At 43.7% G+C, this 22,594-nt stretch overlaps 4 protein-coding genes and 1 long non-coding RNA gene across 15 annotated transcripts; 2 read left to right on the top strand and 3 right to left on the bottom strand.

The window, feature by feature from the left end:
* Nucleotides 1-638: 638 nt before the first annotated feature.
* LOC120443906 lies at nt 639-2,503 on the bottom strand. Of its 2 annotated transcripts, XR_005615608.1 has the most exons (5): nt 2,398-2,503; nt 2,117-2,229; nt 1,964-2,033; nt 1,282-1,907; nt 639-1,194 (listed from the first exon to the last, which is right to left on the bottom strand). It is a non-coding gene; the product is annotated as an uncharacterized LOC120443906 (long non-coding RNA). The 2 variants fall into 2 exon arrangements; XR_006356454.1 differs by lacking the exon at nt 2,398-2,503 and having other exon boundaries at nt 1,964-2,308.
* LOC120443904 (protein lingerer) lies at nt 2,459-13,487 on the top strand. Of its 9 annotated transcripts, none has more exons than XM_044005722.1 (15): nt 2,460-2,502; nt 4,467-4,875; nt 4,931-5,108; nt 5,318-6,726; nt 6,848-7,260; nt 7,989-8,096; nt 8,222-8,326; nt 8,454-8,554; nt 8,836-9,362; nt 10,333-10,467; nt 10,521-10,646; nt 10,715-10,963; nt 11,194-11,349; nt 12,188-12,220; nt 12,639-13,487. In XM_044005722.1, exons 2-15 carry the CDS (start codon nt 4,495-4,497, stop codon nt 12,735-12,737), a joined length of 4,020 nt encoding a protein of 1,339 aa, XP_043861657.1. In that variant the 5' UTR covers nt 2,460-2,502; nt 4,467-4,494; the 3' UTR covers nt 12,738-13,487. The 9 variants fall into 9 exon arrangements, with proteins under 9 accessions (XP_043861655.1, XP_043861657.1, XP_043861660.1 ...); XM_039623333.2 differs by having other exon boundaries at nt 2,461-2,502; nt 10,712-10,957; XM_044005726.1 differs by having other exon boundaries at nt 2,461-2,502; nt 8,836-9,266; nt 10,712-10,963.
* A 691-nt stretch (nt 13,488-14,178) lies between these two features.
* On the bottom strand, nt 14,179-14,969 carry LOC120443905 (vacuolar protein sorting-associated protein 28 homolog). Its single transcript, XM_039623334.2, has one exon. It carries the CDS (start codon nt 14,890-14,892, stop codon nt 14,260-14,262), a length of 633 nt encoding a protein of 210 aa, XP_039479268.1. The 5' UTR covers nt 14,893-14,969; the 3' UTR covers nt 14,179-14,259.
* A 477-nt stretch (nt 14,970-15,446) lies between these two features.
* On the top strand, nt 15,447-22,590 carry LOC120451381 (solute carrier family 2, facilitated glucose transporter member 1). Of its 2 annotated transcripts, none has more exons than XM_044006403.1 (7): nt 15,447-15,564; nt 19,930-20,034; nt 20,089-20,249; nt 20,525-21,119; nt 21,183-21,395; nt 21,462-21,564; nt 21,815-22,590. In XM_044006403.1, the coding sequence occupies exons 1-7, from the start codon at nt 15,538-15,540 to the stop codon at nt 22,066-22,068; spliced, it is 1,458 nt and encodes a 485-aa protein (XP_043862338.1). In that variant the 5' UTR covers nt 15,447-15,537; the 3' UTR covers nt 22,069-22,590. The 2 variants fall into 2 exon arrangements, with proteins under 2 accessions (XP_043862338.1, XP_039490977.1); XM_039635043.2 differs by lacking the exon at nt 15,447-15,564 and adding an exon at nt 18,411-18,826.
* LOC120451397 (sugar transporter SWEET1) lies at nt 15,497-17,152 on the bottom strand. Its single transcript, XM_039635068.2, has 5 exons — nt 16,980-17,152; nt 16,814-16,891; nt 16,187-16,416; nt 15,944-16,119; nt 15,497-15,872 (listed from the first exon to the last, which is right to left on the bottom strand). Exons 1-5 carry the CDS (start codon nt 17,054-17,056, stop codon nt 15,753-15,755), a joined length of 681 nt encoding a protein of 226 aa, XP_039491002.1. The 5' UTR covers nt 17,057-17,152; the 3' UTR covers nt 15,497-15,752.
* Nucleotides 22,591-22,594: the final 4 nt, after the last annotated feature.

A 22,594-nucleotide genomic window follows, 5' to 3' on the forward strand; every position in this document is an offset into this window, starting at 1 on the left:
AACAAAAACAACTCAAGCGATTCCGATTCCTCAAGGCCTACTATTTAGGCCAAAAAATAATGTACCACAGCAACTACGGCAGGCAGCAGTGGCAGCGGCGGCAGCAGCAACTCGTTTCTTACAGAAATGTAAACGTTCTAATTGAGTTCTCATTTATGGCCCGCTACACCGACTGTGCAACCGAGCACTGGTACTTGTTGTTGCATTGCCTAAAACCATAGGAAAATGTTTTTATCCGGCTGGCATAACCATTTTCAAATTGGATACAAGTTTACTGAACCCTGCTAGGTTGACTTTTTCACCAAAAGCAGCGACACTTGTCGTTTTCATTTCAAATCACTTGTCTTAGTGGAACTGGCGATTAAGTATCCATCCACCAGCAATATATCTTGTGCATCGTGTCTCTTCAAAATTTTGCACTTCTTTTATGATGATGACGAAACCTTGAAGAATGTTGAGTAGAGTATATCGATGGTGTTGTCCCATATGCAAATATAAAATATGTACATATGAGCTCAAAACATATGTTAGAATATAACCCTATATAGGAAAACATTTTGCAAAACCTTCAGAAACGTTAAAACAAACATCTCTTCAAATTGTTTGAATAAAAGTGTTTTCCTTTATTTTGTCCGAACATTTACAATTCAGATAAAAAACACCTAATTTATAATATATTAACAAGTTCCTTAACAATCGAACTAAATACAAAACATGTTAGTGGCAGTGATATCCAAAATACTTTAGGTTGCTTTGCAATTGACGGTAAATAATAACAAATATTATAAAGACTTAGAAGACATATTAGGTGGTGAAATCTTTGATCCATATTTTTGTAAGGGGATGTCGACCAGAACGTTACGGTTTAAAAACTGGCGTTTTTAATGGTGCTATGCAGGCCAAAAATAATCTCATTTAAGCGGAAAGAACACAACATTCTTCAGAGAGCCAAAACCGGTTTGGCTTTTTATTCCTTTCGCTCAATTAAACGTTGCAAATAAACGAAATCCAGCATTGGTACCAATTGATCAGCTAATCCCAATCAGAATCTAGCTTGCACTTTTGGGTCCGTTTAATCCTTCTCCGTATGTTTCTTTGTGGTTTCTTTTACGATAACGTCGCTTAAATGTCTAAAAGGCACCTCTCATATCGGCCATGTATTCGCCTGGATATATCCATCTGTTTTCAGTATCCCTGTTTGTGAGGAAAAGAAAGTTTATTACGTATTGTTCCGAAAATGTTTACTTAAATCTTATTTAACTTATCTTGTTTGCGACCTACTTGGAATAGTACATACGGATACTACATGCATTCTTGCCGACTAATGTAATTTTCCGAACTTTAATAACTTTAATATAAAGGTTCATAGAAATTACAAACTACAAATTGCTCTAGAAAAGGAACTATGGCGGACTTCATATGCTGATATATGTAAGCAAAATTTGTTCAGCACCCATGTAAATATTAATTTAGTTATTCAATAAACTAGCAATTATAAATTAATTAGATCGATTCTAAAGAATAGATTTGTTAGACCACATTATAAATAGTTAAGCAAAACGAAATGAATGTTTATAATCGGAATAAAGCATTACTTAACTAATCAAAAATAGTTTTGTTAATATATTTGTATTGCTTAATACAACAATTACTTAAATAATAATAATAAGAAAATATCGTAATCATATAATCTGAAAAATTGTTTTTTAGCGGTTCAGGATGCGGTGAATAATTTGAGTGTAAGATCAATAATAATCCGACATTTAGGCTTAAGCTGCATGCAATCTTATATTTATGGCCGGTTTTGAAAGATTCGCGTCCAGATTGAAATGCTCCTGGGGATCAATCCCGGGAAAAAGGTCGAGTTCCGCCTTGTATAAGTCACCAGTGGGCCTAATGTGAGCCACCTGACAAAGGCGTGCGAGAATATCATTTTGGTTTACTAGGATCTTATCCAACTTACTTTGCAGCTCCTCCATTGCATCTACCAATAACTCATGCAATTGGTGCAACTATGTTTTCTCATTGCCCGCCTGGGTAAATATAATTAATGTTTTGTCATCAAACGTCCCATCTTGTTCATAGTTTTATACATGAACTGTTTTTGTTTACATACTTGGCAAAAGTAATGTTTTGTTGACGATAGAGGTGTGCAAATGCCATAAATTTGTCATCTGGTATCGATATACCCACGACTTGATTTAATCAGAGTTCGGAACCTTAATGTGCCTGTAAATAAAAATCACATTTTTAAAGCAAATAGTTTATTTGAGGCCCAATTTGCTTAAATCAAATGCAGTTGCTTAAGTTAGCTTAAAGCAAATTGATAATTTTCCGTTTTGGCGTTGGTAGAAACTTGTTAAAAATTTAAAAACTATCAGAACTGGTTTGAGGCACCGCTAATTTCTAACTCTGAATTGAGGGCTGCATGACCACATAAAGGCATATCGATCGACATCACAAGCGGTCACATTAAAAGTGCGTTTCTCGGCGCATTTGCAGGTATTGTGTGTGACTCCGTTTTGAAAATTTGTTTTTTCAATTTAAAGCCGTTAGCGAAAGCCTGCTGAGGTGTTAAAGTGTAGTTTAAGTGGTCCCCAAACTATGGAACGTGTTTTCGACTTATTTTCCGGGGCCTTGTCAGCGTAAAATTCCCTTGAAAATTCAATAGTGGCCGCTGTCTGGAGCGGCGGTCGCCGTCAATTACTGGGTCCCTTGGTTTACATAAGAGCGAAAGAGTCGGCTAGTGTGGCGTTGCAGAAATGGCGTCGAAGTATGTGCACATGGCTGGTTCTATTTAGGCTATATTTCCCGTTCGCCCCAAAAAGTGCAACTGGGAGTGCGTTATATTTGCCGAGTATGCTACATATTGGACAAGTTTCAACCCCAACGTTCCGTACATTTTGTTTTCTTCGGCGCAGTGTACGCCACTTTGTCCGGTTTTGCATTCCTCTTTGTGCGCTTCATTCGGTTTCAATGCCCTCGCATTCAGTGTTGCGAAGTGCCGGGGCGTGCCTAGTGATGTGTGCAATCCGAGTCCTGCCGTGAATTGGTGTGTTTGTGCAAATATTGTAGTTAATTCTCATTGCCCGTTCTAGGACCCGCTACCTCGATTACTAAACGTACTATTGTGTTCCAATTTATGGTTGATTTAATGGCCTTGCCAATTGCCGTCTCGCTTCGTTCGAACCTGGCAACACTGGTAAGCCCGCGCTGGTGCAAGTGCGAGGGAGATGCCCATACGGCAGATGCAGAAGAGCGAGCACAAAAGCGAAAGCGAAAAACCGAAGCGAGGAGGCCAAGGAGTTTATAAATCAATTTTTGTGTATGTCAGTCCCCGCGATTCCCGTTGCAATTGGTATTGAGCAGTTTCCGGGTTCCGGATCGCAGGTCCCCAGTTCCCGTGGTCAAATTTCCATATCATGGTGTACGTGCGAAATGCGAAACCTGATGGAAAAGTGATGGCGACAGCGGTCTTTTGTTTGTGTGCGGCAGTACATGAGTGTTTGTGTATGAATAATGCATGGAAAGGCGTTATTCACGGCAAACGTTGATAAAACTGTTTTGACAACAAAAATTGAGTAATTCAGATATGCACTTAGTATCGGGGTCGCCTCTCCCGCTCTCTTTCCCATAAAGCACCCCAACCTGGAAAACCAAACTGTCGTTTCGGCTTGGATGCATTGTGGTCATGTACCCCGCCAACGTCTCCCGCATCCACCCCTGTTACCTGTTTTGCCAATATATTTTCCCCCTTCCCCCCTGATATCTCTTTTCATTATTTTTGTTATTTCTGAATGCTCGCTTTGTTTGTGCGTACGCTCTTCCCTTCCTCTAGCACTCCTTTGCTTCGGCTTGTGTCTGCTTGTTCACGTTCTTTCATTCTCTTTTATTAAATGTACATTGAACTCTCAGTTTGCCAGCTTTTCCTTCGCTGCTCTCTTTCGGCCACTTGTTTAGCCATTTTTACACATCCGTAGATAAAAGATGTCTGGATTGTGGGAGTTTATCACTAATAGTTTCACGCCGACGATCCAAGACTTTGATCTTATCCATTCCATTATCGCTAATTACAGAAAACATTTAAATACCCCATAAATTCTGATTAGATTCATATTATATTATAGTTAGTACTGCTGGTCGAAAAGTTGTTGCCACTGACATACATATATCTAATCAAGCAACTAGAATCTAGCTAGGCTTGTTATTAAATCCGTATAGATTATTTTAATACAATACAGAGTCGGTTGACTTTCTAAATCATTAACACTACTAAATATATGTTACTTGGCACATTACAATTATTACTCTCTATTCTTATAACTTATCTGTATTGATCTTTAGATACTCAGCATATTCAGATTCTTTAGATTCAGCATCCAGTCAGCACAGACTTAAATTTTTATCATTCAGATTGTAGATTCCCTGGTTTTAACATTAAATCTTTCATCTTTTCCGTATTGCAGCTAATTTGTATATACAGTGTACATAGAGATGAGCACACAAACTCGTTCCGGCGGCGGGGGAGGCGGCGGCCATACCCGCAACCAGAAAAAGTCAAATGCCAGCAACTCCGGCGGAGGAGGTGCCGGCCATCTCGATGGAGTCTCACATGCTGCGGCCGCTGGCAAGAAGGGCGGTCAGGATGCCAGCAAGACAGACAAGCCAGAGAAGGCCCAGCCCAAGGCTACCACCGAACAGTTGCGCATTGCCCAGATCACCAATAGCACCACAGAAGATCCGCAGATCAACGAGAAGGTTCTCCTCCTTTTGACCATGACCCAACGTTCCGAAGAGGAGGTCTGCTGTGCCCTCAACGAGTGCGATTACGACTTGGAGGCAGCGGCCAACTTTTTGATCGAGGAGCTACCGCAGGTTGGTTTCGATTCTAATATCCATCGCTCCAGGTATTTAATTGAATCTATTGTAGGGCGCCTTTGCCAAGTACGAGAAAAAGCGCAAGAACAAGGCTGCAAGTAACACGGGTGATGGCGCTGCTGGCGATGGCGATTGGGCCGATGGCAATGCTAACGCGGACAAGCGGGAAAAGTCGCGAAACCGCAGCTCAAATCGCGGAGGCACCCGTGGCTCCAGTGACAGTCGTGGATGTAAGTATTATAAAAATTAAAATTTAGTCATTGTCAAACTACTAAAGATATTGGTTCAGCACCAAGGTGGGAGATATATTCAAATTAAGATCATTCAATATTTCGATGATAATTGGCATTTAAGCTTTAGCTGTAATTAGACGAAATATTAACTAATGAAATAATCCTCCTCCTCTGAACATAAACTAATACACGGTTTTCTATTTTAGGGCGCGGAAGAGAGACTCGCGAGAACGAGCGCAACCAACGGGAGTCTCGTGAACCATGGTCAGGACAAAACGTTGGTCAGGACCGCGGTGATGATCGGACTAATGACAACTACCGCGGGCAGCGCAACGGCGGCGGACGTAGTGGTGCCGGTGGCGGTGGACGCGGCGGTGGCTTTGTCTCTCGATCTGGCCGCGGCGGCGGCCGCATGGGCGGACGCACCGGTGGCCCTCGTGGCGATCGCGGAAGCGGAGGCCCTGGCGGTGCTTATGGATCTGGTCGCGGTGGCAACGCAAACGAGGATCACCACGAGGTTGAGCTGTGGGACAACACCATTGCCCAAAACGCCGAGAAGCAGCAACAGGCTCATGACGATGCCTGGGGTGACTGGAACAACGAGGAGTATGAGGGCTCGCTTAAGGACAGCAAGGTATTTACCACTAGCAACCTGGCAACACAATCCGCTGCTAATGTGGTTAGCGGAACTGGAGCTTGTGTCGTCGCGGTGGCTGGAAGCGAGATATCGGCGCCACCAGGTCTTGAACATCAGTTAGTGCAGCAGGGATCTCATCTGGAGGAGAGCTCCAGCAGTGGTCCAGCGGCAGTCACACCGCCAGCAACGCTGACTGGCTCGGCGACCACGCCGTTGCTCCAATACAGCGCAGCGGTCAGTAATCCACCACCCCAGCTGCAGTCCCAGGCCACACAGTCAGGAGCGGGTACAGGAGCGAGCGCAGCTGCCGGCGGAGGAGCGGGCAGCACACCGCCATCCTTTGTATCCGCATCTCCCGACACATTCTCAAGCGCCGCCTCGGCAGCTGCCACGCTGGTGCACCAAGCACAAAAGCAGCAGCAACTTCAGCAGCAGACGACGCCTATTAAGCCGTCTGCTACCTTGTCTGTCGAGCAATCTCAGTATTTCAACTCGTTGGCCAGCCAGGGCGTCAGTCCAGGTTCTGTACCAGTACAGTCGGCGCCAGCGGGTTACGCGCAAAACCCCGTAGCCGCCTACTCCCAAACTAGCACTAGCGTGGGTGTCAGCCCGTATCCCAACACCTATGCAAACGTGTTTGCCTCTGGAACGGGAGCTGGATCTGGTACCGGCGAGCAATCGCAGCAGCAACCGCAGATACGAAGGGCTCGCGTTAAGCTGCCACCACCCTCGAAGATTCCTGCGAGTGCCGTTGAAATGCCTGGAGACAATGCACTGAACAACATTGGCTACCTGGACGTGCAGTTCGGGGCTCTGGACTTCGGCACGGACGATGGCTTCGAGTCTTTGCCGGAAAAGGTTGGGTCGGGCTTTAGCATTGATGGTCAGCAGCAGCAACAGCAGGCAGAAGACTACCAAAGCAAATCCCAGCAACAACAGCAGGTGACGCTAGCGGCGGGACTGCAGAGTTCCCAGATTGTGAGTACCGTACTGTATCCCTATCATTACCCAAGTAATTATTACCACGATTTCGTTAATGCGATTGTTTGTAACATACTGCATACACTTTTGAGAATCTAATAGCAATAACCATTTTTAGAGCGATGCCTTGAGTGCAGCAGGCTATACAAGCCGATCGACGGCACAGCAGCAGGGTGTTAGCTCAGCGGTGAATGCCACAATCGATCAGCTAGCCAAGAATGATCCGTACGGACAGACGGGCGGCAGTGGTAACGCCTACCAAAACGCATACCAGAGCAGTGGAGCGAGCAAGGCAACCAGTGGCTTTCCGACAACGGCACCCGGTGGCTACAGCAGCTCCACATACGCGAATATTCAAAGCTCGGTGGCCAACAGTTACCAGCAGCAGGGATACGGCTCATACCAGCCCAGTTCCTACCAGCAGCAGGCTGGCACCGGAGCACAAAGCGGTACAGGTGCGGTAAGCGGCGGCGGAGGAACGGCGACGCAAAACATTCCGGTCGGAGGCAGCAGCAGCCAAAACAGCACAAGGTATGACATGATTCAGTACTAATTGTTTTATATTTAATTCTAAAGGGTAGCCTAGCAGAGAGTCTTGATTCACTCTAAAATATTTTTTAGATATTCTTGATAGGGATCACTGATTTAGTCGATCTAGCCATGCTCGTATGTCTGAAAGTCATGATATGAACATTAATAAATGCTATAACATATAGATTTATTTTGTTCCAACTTACCATTGGCGTGCTCATTTAAATGGGAATTGATTTTGCTTTGCCAAAACGTCGTTAGATGTTCATATTCTGGTTAATAATTAACATTGCCAGTACAATATGTTATGTAGAAGATCCATTGGTGCCATCTAAATTATTTTTAAACTTGTTAGGTCAGTAAAGTCGTGGCTTTTGCGCTTCCTTTTCTTTTCTTTTTATTTAATTATTATTATTCAAAGAGTATTACCGCTGAAAATAACCTTTTGGTGTATATAATATATGTTAAATTGAACAAAATATTTGTAAGCAACAGCCTAATTTCAAAAAGGCCAACTTACAAATCCATAAGGGGTACAATCCTTATTGAATATATATTTTTATTCAAGATTCCATTATTTGTTTGTATGCAAGTTCTGCTTAACAATTCGCACCACCCGAAAGAAAGCTAATCCTAATTTTGTTTACTGTTTTTCTTCTCTCCTAACACATTAAATGCTCGTTCATGTCCCAAAAACCTAATCCGCAATCGCGCTCCGCACCTAACAGTGGCAATGCAAGCTCTGCCTTCCTTACATCCGGATACTCGACACCACAAAGTGCTTACCAGTCAAGCCAGAGTGTTTATGGCAACACTGGACTGTCCAACAGCAGCGGGTAAGTATCAAATGCGTCAATCCCAATTCCATTATAACCAGTTCCCTGGGGATGGCACGTACCTTATTTTGCTGATTTGGACTTGGTTCTCCATTATGGTTAATTGCGGCCTCTCGCCCGTTCAGGTTCTCTGGCAGTGCGAGCAATGCGTCCTCGCAGTACGCCAATTTCAGTTCCAGCGCCAAGCTAAAGGATGCGACCACGGCGAGCAGCGCCGCTCACTACGACAGGTAAGCGCGAAACTCCCGCTCAGCATGTCCCGCTTTTTCCAATATTCCGACTAACCCAACTCTTTAGTACATATTCCGTTCAGACGCGGGTCCCTGCATCACTAAATTTTGATTATTGACCTTTCAGTGTCTCGACCAGCAGTGGAGTGAGCAGCAACAGCGGAAGTACTGGCAATGGCGGTGGGGTGAGCGGTCAAGCAGGTGCTAACCAGGCGGTTGTATCGAACAGTAAGTAATCGCGGATTTAATAATACAGAGCAGGCATTGCAGTCATGCCCACATGAACATTTAGTTCTCCGGTTTAGTTATCTTAAATGCATATTCTTGCCAAGTTAGAGAGTTTGCTTAACAAAACTATTATAAGCCACCACTTTGGATCTGCAGTAATATGGATTTCCAAAATAAATAGAATTTTTAATTGCGACTTTTTGTACATAATATTAAGCAAAATCTCAATTTTCGGCCACCTTCCAGTATGCGCATTTAGACTAAAACTTTACCAATCCTAGATAACAACGTGACCGGCAGCAGCTCGGTCAGCAATGTGACGGCAGGCGTTGCGAGTGGCAACGTAGCCGGCGTGGGCGGAGGCGTCAGCCAGAGCGGCGTAAGTGGTGGAGTCGGCGTGGCCGGTGGCAGCGCGTCCAGCGTCGGTGTGAATGTGAACAACAACAGCAGCAGCGCCAGCTCGGTGGGAACATCGGCCGTTGCCCAGACAGCTACCGGAACCACCGCTGCAGTGCTAGCCTCGCTGACCAACAAGAATAGCAGCAGCAGCAATAGCAGCGGCAGCGGGGGCAGTTCTGCCACGACGACGGGCAACGCCAGCGGACAAGGTGCGGGAGCGAGCACCGGCGGCGTGGGCGGAGCATCGGGTGCTGGTGGTGCTGGTAGTGGTGGTGGCAGCGGCAGCGGCTTGGTGCCCACCAACATCCAAATGGTTAGTCAATATATTCAGACTGGATTGCCATACTATCAGCAACCAGTGTATTCCTACGAGGAATTGCAAATGATGCAACAGAGAGTGCCACATGTGGTGAGTTCATGGAGAAAAGCAAAAGCAAATACCAAACCAACAACTACATAATGCAACCGACCAATCAATCGAACCGTTTCTAATCAATCATTAATATTATCAATATCCTCCCATAATGTTTGCTACAACGTTTTCGCATTAGTCAAGTCTTAGTTCCATTAAAACGCATACGACAACTGCTCAGCGCATTCCAACTTGCCTCCCGCTGCTGATCGAAATCGTTATTCCGGCTCGGGTTCGTTGACGTTGCGGCCTCCCACTCCTTACCGTTCCTAAGAGTGCATTGTACATTATAACATATACCGCGATGTCTGTGATCAAGTCCTTATTCCTACTTGTGTCTGTTTGAGTGTGTGTGTGATTGTGTAAAAAGCTGACACTCCTGCATTTTCATTTCGTTAAACCATCCGCTTCCGTTTCTATCCAGTCCCAAATTCCTGGCATTATCATCACAACAAAAAAAAAAGAAAAGAAAAAAGAATCCACATGTATTGCTTACCTCCCAGGCTCTGCTTTACACTCAAAATTAACCAAAAACTAATCCGAACGTTCTTCCTAATTTCAATCTAAAATGTAGTTGTGGAAATTAGGGATGCAAAACCAATTAAAATTGAACAAATATGCTTACAAAATGTTTTCAAGCTTTTGAATTATTTTGCATCCCCAATAACACCGAATTCTAAATCTGTCCTCCTTACTGACCCATTTCATTCGATTACTAACATCGTATTCATTTCATTTTTTCAACCTAACATCTGACTAATGTACAAATTTATTACATTGAATTAAACATATTTCATTTTTTTTTTTTTTTGTTTGAACCGGTACGTGGCTTTTTCAGACCATTTTCACATATTAACTTCCTTTTTCAAAGGGTCTGACAAAGTGACGTTCATTATTTTCACAGCCATAATAACACGCCCAGCATACTCCCGTAAGGCAAACGTTAAATATTTATTCTCAATTGCAGCAGGGATATTACGATCTGACCTATCCGCCGCCCAGTTTAGGAGCTGGACGTGACAACCTCGGCTCTGTGACGTATTCAGCAATGAATGACGGACGCTTTGCCCGCACTGACAATAACTCCAGTCCGGTCGGCAATGTATGGGTTCACCTTAAATGAATAGACAGATGGTAAAAATGTTTATCTTGCAGGTCTCCAGCACAATGTCACAACAGGCAGGCTCAAGTGCGCCCATGCTAAATGTTCCTTACGCCTACTTCTATGGCGGCAATGTAATGCCCGGTAGTTTTCAATATGGCACACCCGCCATATATCCAGTAAGTTTAATCATTTCGGATAATTTTGTATGCAATTCCCAACAACGTCTTAACTGATTCAACAGCAGCAAATACCGGCAGCAAACACTGCCTCCGGTCAACAGTTCCCGAAGCCTTCGTATAGCGCGGGCTACGGCTCGACCAGCTATGACACTCTGTCGCAGACCACGCAGGATTACAGCAAGGGCGGCTACTCGTCGAGCGTGAATCAGCAGAGCAAAACTCAGACGGTGTCTAACCAGTCACAGGCAGGCACTGGATCCGATCTGACCTCTTCTATGTACGGGAAGGGACATGTGGCGCTGAACAAGGTTAATGTACGTATGGTTATAAGCAGGGCTGTGGACTGCGATACAGGATCTTCTAACCCTGTCCTCGATGTTAAAACATTTAAATCATCTTTAAGCAAATCATTTGACTTGCTGGGATGATGGCCGCGTTATATTGCGCCATTATTAAACAACACAACAATAAGAATTCACAGCCCTGGTTAAAACACCTTTTCCACACCTGTCTACATTTTACCTTTGTATTTTCCGTTATTCAGTCGTACGAAAAGCAGAGTTTCCATTCGGGCACTCCGCCGCCGTTTAACATGCCCAACACCCAGACGGCTGGAGGCACCTCTGCCCAACCGTACGGCATGTACTTGCCGATGCCAGCGGCCGGACACCACAATATGATTCATCAGCCCATCCACCAGGTACATTCAGAATTACCACTCCAGGTTGTTGTAGGCGGAGGGGCGGATAGTCATGTCCTCATTCATGGGAATGGTCCTCAAGTTACATACCAGCAGATCTGGCAAACAGACGCTGCCCAGTGTCAGAATCAGCGCGTTTCTAGTCAATGCAATAATTTTGAACAGAATATCGACTGCTGTGTTCGCGACAATCACAACGACTTGTCCTTCTTCGCCGACTGATGAAATGCTTAGGGAACTCATCTCGTTATATGTACACAACAACAATTTTATTTTTCATCAATCGTGTAGCTGCACACCCGCCACTACATTCCACATTTGTTGACTTCGTTTAGATATTTGTTTATGTCCTTAAATAAGCTCACGCCTACACTAATCCTGGATATCACATTAATCTTGTTTTCCTTGTGGCTGTGAAGCTGATTTTGTTGAACTGCATGTATTTGTATATTTTTTTCCCCATTATTAAAGTATATAACACCACATTAACACTAACTAATCAAGTATTTGTACGTCACTAATCACTGTTACACACGCACATCTTCTGTAAAACACACACCCAAAGTATTTTATTTGTGTCAGTCATTAAACCGTTTTCTTTTCACATGTGATCGTTACTAACAAATAACATTTCATGCATTTTCTGATATTTTGAAATTGATTTAGAGCATTAGCATCAGTACGAGTAAGCCGTGTCCGTGGGAAGATTGTTGGCTTAATTCGGAATTAAACATTACATACACGGTAGTGAGGCATATAATTGAGAAATGCATGAAACTGTTCTATTGTTTGACTTTTCTTTATAATTTCTTTTGATTTTTTATGGGACAACTATTAGATGGACGGCAGGATTCATAGCTCATCCCGCCGGGTAAGTTCCTTTGTTGTAATCATGTGTAAAGTTGCTTAATTCTTGGTGAACTGCATAACTTTAACACTCCCACTCATGCCTTATCCCCATGTAACCTGTCCTATCGAAAGAATATGTTTCGTATCATCTAGTCTCTAGTTGCATGTGTCCTACAGAAGCGGCGCCAAAAAGAAGTTATCGATCGCCGAAGGGCTTGTACTCTAATCAGATGCATATCCATGTTTATGTGCCTTTACTTTATTATAAAACTGCCGTGTATATAATCAAGGAATATGTGTATCCAAAACTGTTATATGGATGGCCGGGTGCAGTCCTAAAAAAAAGCAGATTATTCTGATTCTGCTTGGGAAGGCGGCAGCATCAATGAGTGCAGATTGCGTTTAACATAGGTATTGATCGCCAACCGTATCCGTTGCAGGACTCGAACAGTGCCGGACAGCGTCAGCAGTCGACCAGCCAGTCGAAGTCTGCTGGCAAGCAAGGGTACTCGCCCTCGTACTGGGCCGGACAGAACTAGCTTCCGGAGAACACGATCTGGCGGCCCCTGCAGATCGCCCGCGCGAACGACTTTTATAGCCTTCGCAGCAATAGCAGCAGCAGCAGCACCACCACCACCACAACAACAACAACCACACCCATTCACCACATCTACAGCAAGAGCAGCGCCAGCAATGCCCGAGCTCTTCCCATTACACTCGCAACCAACTCAAAAGTGACCACAATAGCAGCCGGCAACACCACAACGACCGTAGATGCAACCAGCACGCCTTCAGCAGCAATAGTGAAGACGACATCAGCGATGCCGGGCATTCCCGGGCAATTGCTGATGCTCGTCAAGGAGCAGCCACAACAACAGCAACCACAGCCGCCACCACAACCACATCAAGCACCCGCCGACGGGGTGGAGAGCGAGAAATCTTCTCCAGCGTCGGAGGAGGATTATCTAATATACGAAGATAAGCGATCATACTTTACTTAATAAGAAACGTTTTTACTACGAACGCACTGTAAAGGCGCCGCTCAGCAGCGTCCTGACCACGCCTCCCTCCTCCCCTCAGCCTCAACTTGCATACCCCACACTTGCATACAAAAACCCAGCATGAAAGTGTTTCATGTGGCAGGAGGAGACTCCTAAAACCAACCACACACTCCCTCACACAGCAAAGAGTAAAACAAAACATACAGCAACATCCGCATAAATATACCAAGTACCATTTTCACATTGCATACAAATAAATTTACAAAGATAAAGAGTAACAATTATTAATTATTAAAGGCGTAAAACGATTTAACAGATTTAAGAGTGTAAGAGAGAAACCGGAAAGAGCAGAACAGTAAATTAAAAATACAAGTATATATATTAAAGAACACAAAACCACAAACATAACGTGAATGAGAAAAAACAAAACAAACAAAAATTAATTATTGTAATCGGTTTAAACTTATATGTATAATTATAACCTTAATATTTAAACTAAATACAAAAAAGATGATACGATTAAATCCAAACAAAATGCAAAAAATGAAGTGCCTTGCCGTTTTTACTTAAATCTGTTGGAATGTTTGACTAATGGTGGGACTATAAGACTTTATTTTTTTCTTAAATATTTTTAATTTTGTCATGATTCGTATCATGATTCAATGCAAGGGGCCAAGCTATATCGTAACTTTAAGTTAACGGAATGAATAGAAGTTGTACTAGGTTAAAAGTCTCGCTACTGCTCAACTTACTAAAAACAATCAATTATTTATTGTATTGCCGTTTAAATACGTATCCATTAGTATTGAAAATAACCCTTTATTAATATTGTAAGCTAACGTAATTTGAAGAAAGTCCTGCTTTATATTATTTCGAAATTACGAAACAGCTACCCCTGTTAATTCAAAATGAATTAAATTTTTTGAGACCGCTTTTCAATTTACTTACTGCCATTATCTAAAGTGATACAACGCGATCATGAGGTATATAGAAAACTTGTTTAATATGGGAATATGCTATATAAATTTAATGATACACGTAAGCAATGAGAAACTGATAGCTACTGACTGTGCAGCAGCTTGTTGAAGTCCGCGTACGCCGACTCCAGGTCGAAAAGGAACTGGCGTACTTGTCCCTCGCTCAACTCGTCGGAGGCCTGCATCTCGTTCAAGCTGCCAAGCCACTTCTCCACCTTCAGCTTGGCGTCGAATTCCTCCGGTATGAGTGACAGGCGGTTCATGTTGTCTGCTAAGTCCTTGACATCCGGCTGCAGGGCATCCATGGTGTTGATCTGCAGGCGCAGCTTGTCCATGATGGTAATGAACAGCGACACGATCTCGGCAATACACTTGGATGTGTTGCCCTTGTCGTCGCGTATGGTAATGGGTCGGTCTTCGCGAATCCGCTCCAGCGCCGCCGGGCAGTCCAGTCGGAACTTCTTAACGAACGTCTCCACCGAGGGGAACTCGTCGCACTGCACCTGCTTAAAGGCCACCTTGTATTGCACCAGGTACTTGGAGCAGGCGGCCGTGTATTCCTGGGGAGTAATGCAGTCACGTATATAGGCCTTCTCCAACTGCTGGATGGTGTTGATGATTGCGTACAGATCGGCCATGTTGTCGTACTTCTCCCGCTCGCGGGCATTTCGGAAGAGCTTCACCTCCTCGTACAGCTCGGGGCTCTGTTCCTGCATCCTTAAAACGGGGTTTGTCTTAAATACTATCTGGGTTGAATACAAAGTAATGATTCAGAGTTCTAGCAGTGTGACCGTTGCGCACATACCCATAAAACTCTCAAGCCAGTATTGGTTAACGCCAGAGTGATAAACGTCTGTCTCTCCAATTCAAATTTGAATGTTTGAAATATTTTTTATGATCTCGCTTTATCATTTCCGCCCCCCAAAATGCCACCTTATCGATGCTGGTGGTTTTCTGGGCGCCAAATAAAGATTACCGCTTTATCTGGTTGCATGTTTACTGGCTAATTCCACGCAGGTCGATAAGCACTATTATTGAGTTAAGGCAAGTCGATTTCATTGATCAGACCTCACCCCGCGCCAACGAATATTTTCATTAAATCAGAGGTGCAAAACAGCCAGTTTACGGTCGCTTAATTCAACATTTTATGGCCCGGAATATCAGCATATCAGCTTATCGATACCAATGACCGCAGCCCAGCAAAGTGCACTGGGTTCACTCATTATAATTTCCAGTCAGCAATTTGCTCTCTATCTGTTCAGAACGTGCCGAAACAAATTCGGGCTTTTGTGTTAATATTAGATTAGTTCAAATCAATCGTTTCCGTGTGTTGGTTTATTAGGAATACAGGCTACATTTAAATGGGCGCCACCGAACAGCAAGGCAACGTAAGTAGCGGGATATTCGAGGCAAATCCTCGGATTTAATAAATACTTTACAATAAATATAGGCTTACTTTTACGTATGTCTATAGTAAATAAGCTTGGCGTCTAAGCAAGCAGCATGTATAAACCCTGTATGCAGCACGCTCGGAAGCCAAAGCAAAATGCGTGGCTGCGTCCGTTCGATTAGCTCCCTAAAACGGCACCGCCTGTTCGACCAGCTTGTAGCCATGGCCGGAGTAGCTTCGTGGCGGGTACAGGACAAACAGACCCAACTGCAGTAGCGACAGTATGCAGCCAAGAAAGTTGGGAATCTGAAAAAGCAAAGCAAACAATCGCCGTCGTTATTTGCTGTTTGTCTAGCCAGTTGTGGGAAGTGGGTCACCTGGATAAATGAGTCCGATATCAGTATGCCGTAAATTAGCCATTGCAGGCTGACCAAGAAGGACGTGGCTATTAGGGGCAGGGGAAGGCTCTCGGAGTTCTTCGCCCGTATCACATGCAGCAAACTAGCCAGCGGGGCGGCGAAGAAACACACGGTCACGATGCAGCACACGATTCCTGGAAGTTTATTCCGGAATGTAGCAAACCTGACATTGCAGAACTGTATTCAAAAACGTGCTCGTACCTGTGACGTGTATCATTCGATCGCGCTGATCCTCCAGCTGATTAGTGAAGAGAATGACCGCCACCAGAACGATCAGAACGAATCCAAACTGCTTTACACAGGCACGTTTGTTGACGGTAAACACATAGTAGATCAGCGTGTAGACCAGAAAAAGCGTCGATCCGATGATGTTGACCAGCACAATGCTCTGCTCGTTGGTTAAGACTCCATAGCGCAGCCAAAAGCTACACCTGTTCAAATATTTTCAATTATTTAAGTTGGTTAAAGGCCGAACACAGGGGTGTATTGCCAGCCAAGCAAAGTTCCCACAATTCATGTCTTTAACTTTAGATGCTGTATAAACCGTTAAGGGAATGAACTAAGCTGATATCTAATGCTAAATCCGTCAAGTTTGGCATGTAATGTTTCTAAAATATGTATGTAAAGCTAAAATAATTAATAGTCCTGTGCAGCTAGTATACTCAAAACTTAGAGCATTTTAGCTATGGTTCAATCTTAATAACATGCCACTTAAGACGTTTAATACATGCGCCAGTACACATATTTTATTTTAAGAAAAAGTAGCCCCGCCAAGCGCGACCAATTCAAATTTATCTTAGTAGTGCCAAGTCGGCAGTTTCTACTCACGATAAGAATCCGCATATGAAGGGAACTCCGGAAGAATCTCCCGTGCTTTTCTTCTGTATGTACTTTCGGCATATCATGCTGCAAGTAAAGGGAAATCAAACAGTTGATATTGCTTTGGACAAAGCCAGTTGCATGGGCTTATGAGAGCCTAATGACGATGACTTACGCGCCGGAGAGGAACTGGAAGACGGTGCTGATCACCGCCGTCGTGGACAGCAGGGAGTCGTAGGCCACCGCCGACATAGCGATCGATCTTCTTAGTAACTAACGCTAAGCCTAAACGCTGGTTGAAGACGCTGCGGTTCCAACTACAACGTCAACAAAAAACTGAACAGCTGGTCGAGGGCGTAGAGATGGCACTTTCGACTAGAGATGGTCGCGTGTGCAGGGGCTAACTAAATTTAAAAATGTCTTATGTTGTCTGGGAAATCCTTTTTGTATCTGCGAAATAAATTAACGTTTTTCGCATACTGTCACAAAAGATTTTGCATCACTACGTTTTTTTTTATCGATACCGGGAGCGCAATTCTAAAGTTATTCGGAGACCAGCGCTAATCAAGAAATAATTTAATCCTGAAAATATTTTGTTCCCCTATTACATTTTCGGTTTTTATGTTTTTGTGGTCTTCTTTTTATTAGAAAATATTTTTTTGCTACCAAATGTTTCTGGCAATGAAAACTAAAGGAGCTTTTTATACCCGTTACTCGTAGAGTAAAAGGGTATACTAGGTTCGTTGAAATCCTGGATACGCCTTCCAGAGACAGTTTGTCTCTGTTTGTCCGTTTGCTTTGTTGTCCATTTCTATCGGTATGCCGAGTAACATTTTGGCCACGCCCATTATACCGCCCAAAACTTTCATGCACCCTTATTTGAAAACAGTTTCGATATTTTTTATTTTTTTATTTGTTTGGCCAATATCTATCGATATTGTAAATCAATTTTGAATTTTCTCGTTCGCACTCCCACCAGCTAAGGATCTGATAGTCAAAGAACTCGACTATATCTTGTTTTATTCTAGCAAAGGGTTGATTATTTAGAAACTGTTAATGCTATTAGGAAATATTTAAGTATTTTTAAAATATTAAAGTGTAACAGGTAGAAAAACCATATAAATTATATACATCTGGCCATGTCCGTCCGTAACAACGTCGAGATCTCAGGAACTATAAAACCTAAAAATATTCAGATTAGAAATAGACGCAGCGCAAGTTTGATAAATAATGTTGCTATGTCAGGTCCACAAACCACCCAATACTGTCACGCCCATAGTTTTGAAAATATTAAAAAAAATTTTGTTATATTTTTTTCCCCAATTTCTACCGATATTCCACAAAATGTTGTAAATTCTCGTTCACACTTCCTCTACCTTGGTTTCTCGACTATAGCATTCTTTCTTATTTATTAATTGCCTTCGATTGAGAATTTATCACAAACAATCACACATTTTGATGAAAGCTATTTGAATCGTTTTCAAGGGTATAACTACTTCGTTTTGTTCTATTTTGGTTACCCTTATCTGTTGCCGGCACCCAAAGCGTTGTTGTGGTTGCGGTTCGTTCTTGGCAAAAGCTTTTTCTCCACCAATGCTGCTCAGCTGGCGACGCTCAGTCGTGCTTCCGACTCCAACGCTGCCGTACCGTACCGCTTTGATTCCGAGTCGATCCCGCGTGCACTGCTGGCGGTGCGCCGTTTACAAACAATTGTGGTTTAGCATTCCTAACTACTGGGGGACCGGGAACTAAGAATCTACACTCGGTGTCCGTTGCACAACACTGTTTCGGAACCCGATTACCTGCCTTAGCGCAAATTGTTAACAATTGCTTTAAACGTGGTAACACGCACACACATCGCAACCGTGTGCTCCGAGTGCCTTGGGAAGAGTTTCCTTAAAAAGTGATTACCAGGCAAAGTCCATTGTTATGGCTACCAAAAGTCAGCCGGCGGAGGCCCAGCAATTGTACCCACAGCCCAACAGAGTGGAGCTGCTCTCGGCGCAGACGGATCCCAACCAGGTGAGACATTTTTCCATGTGAGAGAGAGCGGGAAGATCGCAGAATTGAAATATGTTTCAAATAAAGATCGCCGAATTTCCCTCGTACCTACCACCTTTGTTTTGTAGTTGTTGTTGTTATTCTGTGGACTGTATCTCTGCACTTTTCTCTTTTTGTTTCTTTTTCGATGCCGTTGCTCACGCTTTTATCTCACGCATTTTATTTTTAATATTTTCCGCTCTTTCCTTTTGTTTTTGTATGTAAATTTACTCGGCTTTATGCGCTTCTATGTTTAAATTTTATTTTCTGTCACGCATAGTTGTTTTCAAAGTCGAAAAGATATTTATGTGCATGCACACACAACCGACGTATTAGCATATGTTCTATTCGCCTACAGTGGAGCCCATATGGACATGACATATAAACAAGTATATACAGTTGGGGTCATAGTAATACAAATGGGAACATACAATTATTTCTGAACATCTAATCTATATTATCTTCTATTTATCCAATTCTTTGTATATATCTACAAAATTTTGCGGAATTAAGAAGTTACTTATAAGATACAAGTTACAAGATACGAAAGATATGATTCCCCCTATACGGATAGATTATAGATAATGTAACAGTAAGGGGGACACTTTTTAGGTACTTTTTATGGAAATGCCTTATTAGCGTTAGCTTAAAAGCTTTCCACTTAGCAATAATAATTTTAATACTGCAACTTTGACCCCGTAATTTTTTTTTGGTAAATAAACTGATCTCCCAGTGTATACTCAGCTGAGTTCCCAGTCATTGCTTATCAGTTATAAAGAGACACCGCCTTATGACTTTCATTTGGCTATAAATAGTATAGCTAATAGCGACCTAATCGCATCTGATCTCAAATGTTCCTGCTGAAAAATGGAAAGTTTTGCCCGTGGGTCAAGTTTAGTCGTAATTAGCGCCAATTATACTGATTATGCCAAAACAGGAATTAATCAGAGAGTACTGATAACGCAACCCCCATTCGAAATGACCCCGCACAATGACGCACTGAACCGCTATCAGAGTCCGAATTTTAGAAACAAGCAGGGGAACTATAGCTACAGAGTAAATAATTGTGCTTGGAACACTTGCAGAAACCGCGATGGGGCAACCTCCTGCTGCTGGTGGCCCTGGCAACCACATTTGGCGGCGCCGTGTCCACAGGCTACTGCATAGGCGTTATCAACGCCCCCTCTAAGGTGAGATATGGACAGCCCCAGCAAGTGAAGCCGATTCCAACGATATCTTTTCAGCTGATGAAAGTTTGGTGTAATCAGACCCTGCACGACACCTACGGGAGTAACCTCACCACTGGCGGTCTAGATCTCTTGTGGTCGTGCGTCGTTTCTGTGTTCCTGGTCGGAGGCGCCATCGGTTCACTGGGCGGAGCTGGAGCGGCCAATAAATTCGGCAGGTATTTGGCTATTAATCAATAAGATAAGGATAAGCCACTTGGATTTCCTGAAGTGTTTCTAATCCGCCAATTCACCAATTCAGAAACCATTCATAAGTGGCGGGTATTATGCCATAATAATTATTTACTGCACGGTAAAGGCATTTAAGTAATGAAAACAATTTTTTAATTTTTTTACTTTTATTAGTGAGTAAAAATTAATTTTGTATGTACATATGTTAAAACGTAGAAAACCAGCTCTGAGTAATAAATCAATAATTACCTTATCCTTTCAGAAAAGCATGCTTTCTCATCTGCGGCGTCCTGTTCACCGTGGGAGCAGTGCTCTTCTTCTTTTGCCGAGCAGCCAGCTCCGTGGAGATGCTGGTGATCGGAAGGTTTATTGTGGGCCTGGCCTCCGGCCTCGTGACCGCCACCCTGCCCATGTACTTGTCTGAGGTAGCTCCATTGGCTCTTCGGGGAACACTGGGAGTCTTCATTGCCGTCGGCGTCACGGGGGGCGTGGTAGTGGGTCAGGTCTGCAGTTTGGCCAATGTCTTTGGCACTGAGGATCTCTGGCACTACGCCTTGACCGCCTACATGGTTCTGATCCTGCTCTGCTACCTGCCATCGTACCTGTTTCCCGAGAGTCCCAAGTTCCTGTTTATCGTTAAGGGAAATCGCGCAGCTGCCAAGCGGGAGCTACAACGCTTACGGGGCAAGGATGCGGGAGAACTTATCGCCCAGGAAATGGCCGAGATGGAGGCTGAGGCCAATGCCAAGGTGCAGACGAGCAGCTTTTGCGATGTGCTGCGCGACCCTCGTCTCACATTGCCCCTGATCATTGTCTGCTGTTTCCATGGTGGTCAGCAACTTTCGGGCATTAATGCGGTAAGTGAAGCGAATACTTCTCCCTTTTTCCTGGGCCTTCCTATTAATTTTTTTCCCGTTTAGATATTTTATTACTCGGTCAGCATTTTCGAAAAGGCCGGACTGTCCACGGTGGATGCGCAATGGGCCAATTTGGGAGCTGGCTGCCTGAATCTGTCCGTCTCATTGTTGGGACCTTGGCTAATGGCCAAGTGCAATAGACGAACACTGATGATGTTCTCCTGCGCTCTGTGCTCCGTCTTTCTGTTCACCATAGCCTTTGTTTTGTTTTATATTGTGAGTTATATTTGTTATTCGGGCAAATCAACATCTATTAATGCTGTGCTTTTTCTTTGTTCAAAGGACCAAGTTAGCTGGTTTGCTATCGCCTGCATCGTCTGCATCATGGGTTACATATTCTTTTACCAATTCGGACTGGGTCCCATTCCCTACTTTATTGGCGCGGGTAAGTTGTCGAGTGACTCCATTGCTTGTGCGCATTTCAAAAGCTCCATTAATCGTTACTGGGGCAGCTGCTCGTGTTTCGAAGAAGTGATTCTGCAATTAAGGCGGAATCGGGATCGAATTGGGTTCAATGGCTGCCCAGCACACATTTGTTTACGGCAACCAGATACCAGACACACTTGCCATATAATTGGATGGCTTGGTTATTTTTAAACCTATAACTGATTCGATTTGTACTCTCCAATTTGCAGAACTGTTTGAGGTGGCTCCCCGCTCCGTGGCCATGTCGATGGGCAGCTTGGCCTCGTGGACGTGCAATTTCATAATTGGCATATCGTTTCCTTTGCTGCAGAACGCGTGGGGCGCCTTCGTCTTCCTGCCCTTCTCCATTACCTGCGTGCTGCTTTTCTTGCTCACGAAATTTTATCTGCCGGAAACGCGGGGACGCGATCCCTCGGAGGTGGCGCCACTCGTATCGAAGGGCTTCCGCTCCAAGGTCAAATAAGACCTAGCCCAGTGGGCTCAACATACAATTAGCCATAGGTAGCCGGTGGTTTGTGGAAATACAGTTTAACTTCATGTATGCAGTGGGCTGCTAAGTGATTCGTCAAATTGTGTGCCTTTTGTAGATATTGACAATAAGCCGGAATCCACGTTGTTCAGGGTTAAATTGCTCTTTCTAATTGTAATTTCCCGCCTAGCCTGTAAGTTTGTTTGTAAAAACCAATAAATGCAAAAATTTATATAACTTTAAGAGTCACCCTGTAAGAAAGCTTGGAGCGCTGCGTCCTCTTATCACTGCACAAGTTTAATTTAGACACCTTGGGACGGTCCGCCAAGTAATACTCTGTTAATTAGATTTATTGTTGAACAAGAGCGAAGCGGAATCACTGGATACTCTTTCACGGCTCTTTGGGTTGAACAACTTAGAATTATGTCAACACTTGGAAGACTTAAATATATCCTTACCCCCTATTGTCCATGCCTTAGTGTCGGTTAATAAAATTTTGTATTTTTCACTACGAAAGATC

Source organism: Drosophila santomea, chromosome 2L (genome assembly GCF_016746245.2).
Source record: "Drosophila santomea strain STO CAGO 1482 chromosome 2L, Prin_Dsan_1.1, whole genome shotgun sequence".
Lineage (NCBI taxonomy): Eukaryota > Metazoa > Arthropoda > Insecta > Diptera > Drosophilidae > Drosophila > Drosophila santomea.

Coding starts and splice junctions, on each gene's coding strand:
- LOC120443904 (XM_044005720.1), top strand. CDS start 4,495: ATGAGCACACAAACTCGTTCCGGCGGCGGGGGAGGCGGCGGCCATACC. Junction 8,327..8,453: donor AGCGCCGCTCACTACGACAG/GTAAGCGCGAAA, acceptor TTGACCTTTCAG/TGTCTCGACCAGCAGTGGAG. Junction 10,964..11,193: donor TGGCGCTGAACAAGGTTAAT/GTACGTATGGTT, acceptor TCCGTTATTCAG/TCGTACGAAAAGCAGAGTTT.
- LOC120443905 (XM_039623334.2), bottom strand. CDS start 14,892: ATGCAGGAACAGAGCCCCGAGCTGTACGAGGAGGTGAAGCTCTTCCGA.
- LOC120451397 (XM_039635068.2), bottom strand. CDS start 17,056: ATGTCGGCGGTGGCCTACGACTCCCTGCTGTCCACGACGGCGGTGATC. Junction 16,892..16,979: donor TTCCAGTTCCTCTCCGGCGC/GTAAGTCATCGT, acceptor CTTTACTTGCAG/CATGATATGCCGAAAGTACA. Junction 16,417..16,813: donor TTCATATGCGGATTCTTATC/GTGAGTAGAAAC, acceptor ATATTTGAACAG/GTGTAGCTTTTGGCTGCGCT.
- LOC120451381 (XM_039635043.2), top strand. CDS start 18,734: ATGGCTACCAAAAGTCAGCCGGCGGAGGCCCAGCAATTGTACCCACAG. Junction 20,035..20,088: donor TTATCAACGCCCCCTCTAAG/GTGAGATATGGA, acceptor ATATCTTTTCAG/CTGATGAAAGTTTGGTGTAA. Junction 21,565..21,814: donor TCCCTACTTTATTGGCGCGG/GTAAGTTGTCGA, acceptor TCCAATTTGCAG/AACTGTTTGAGGTGGCTCCC.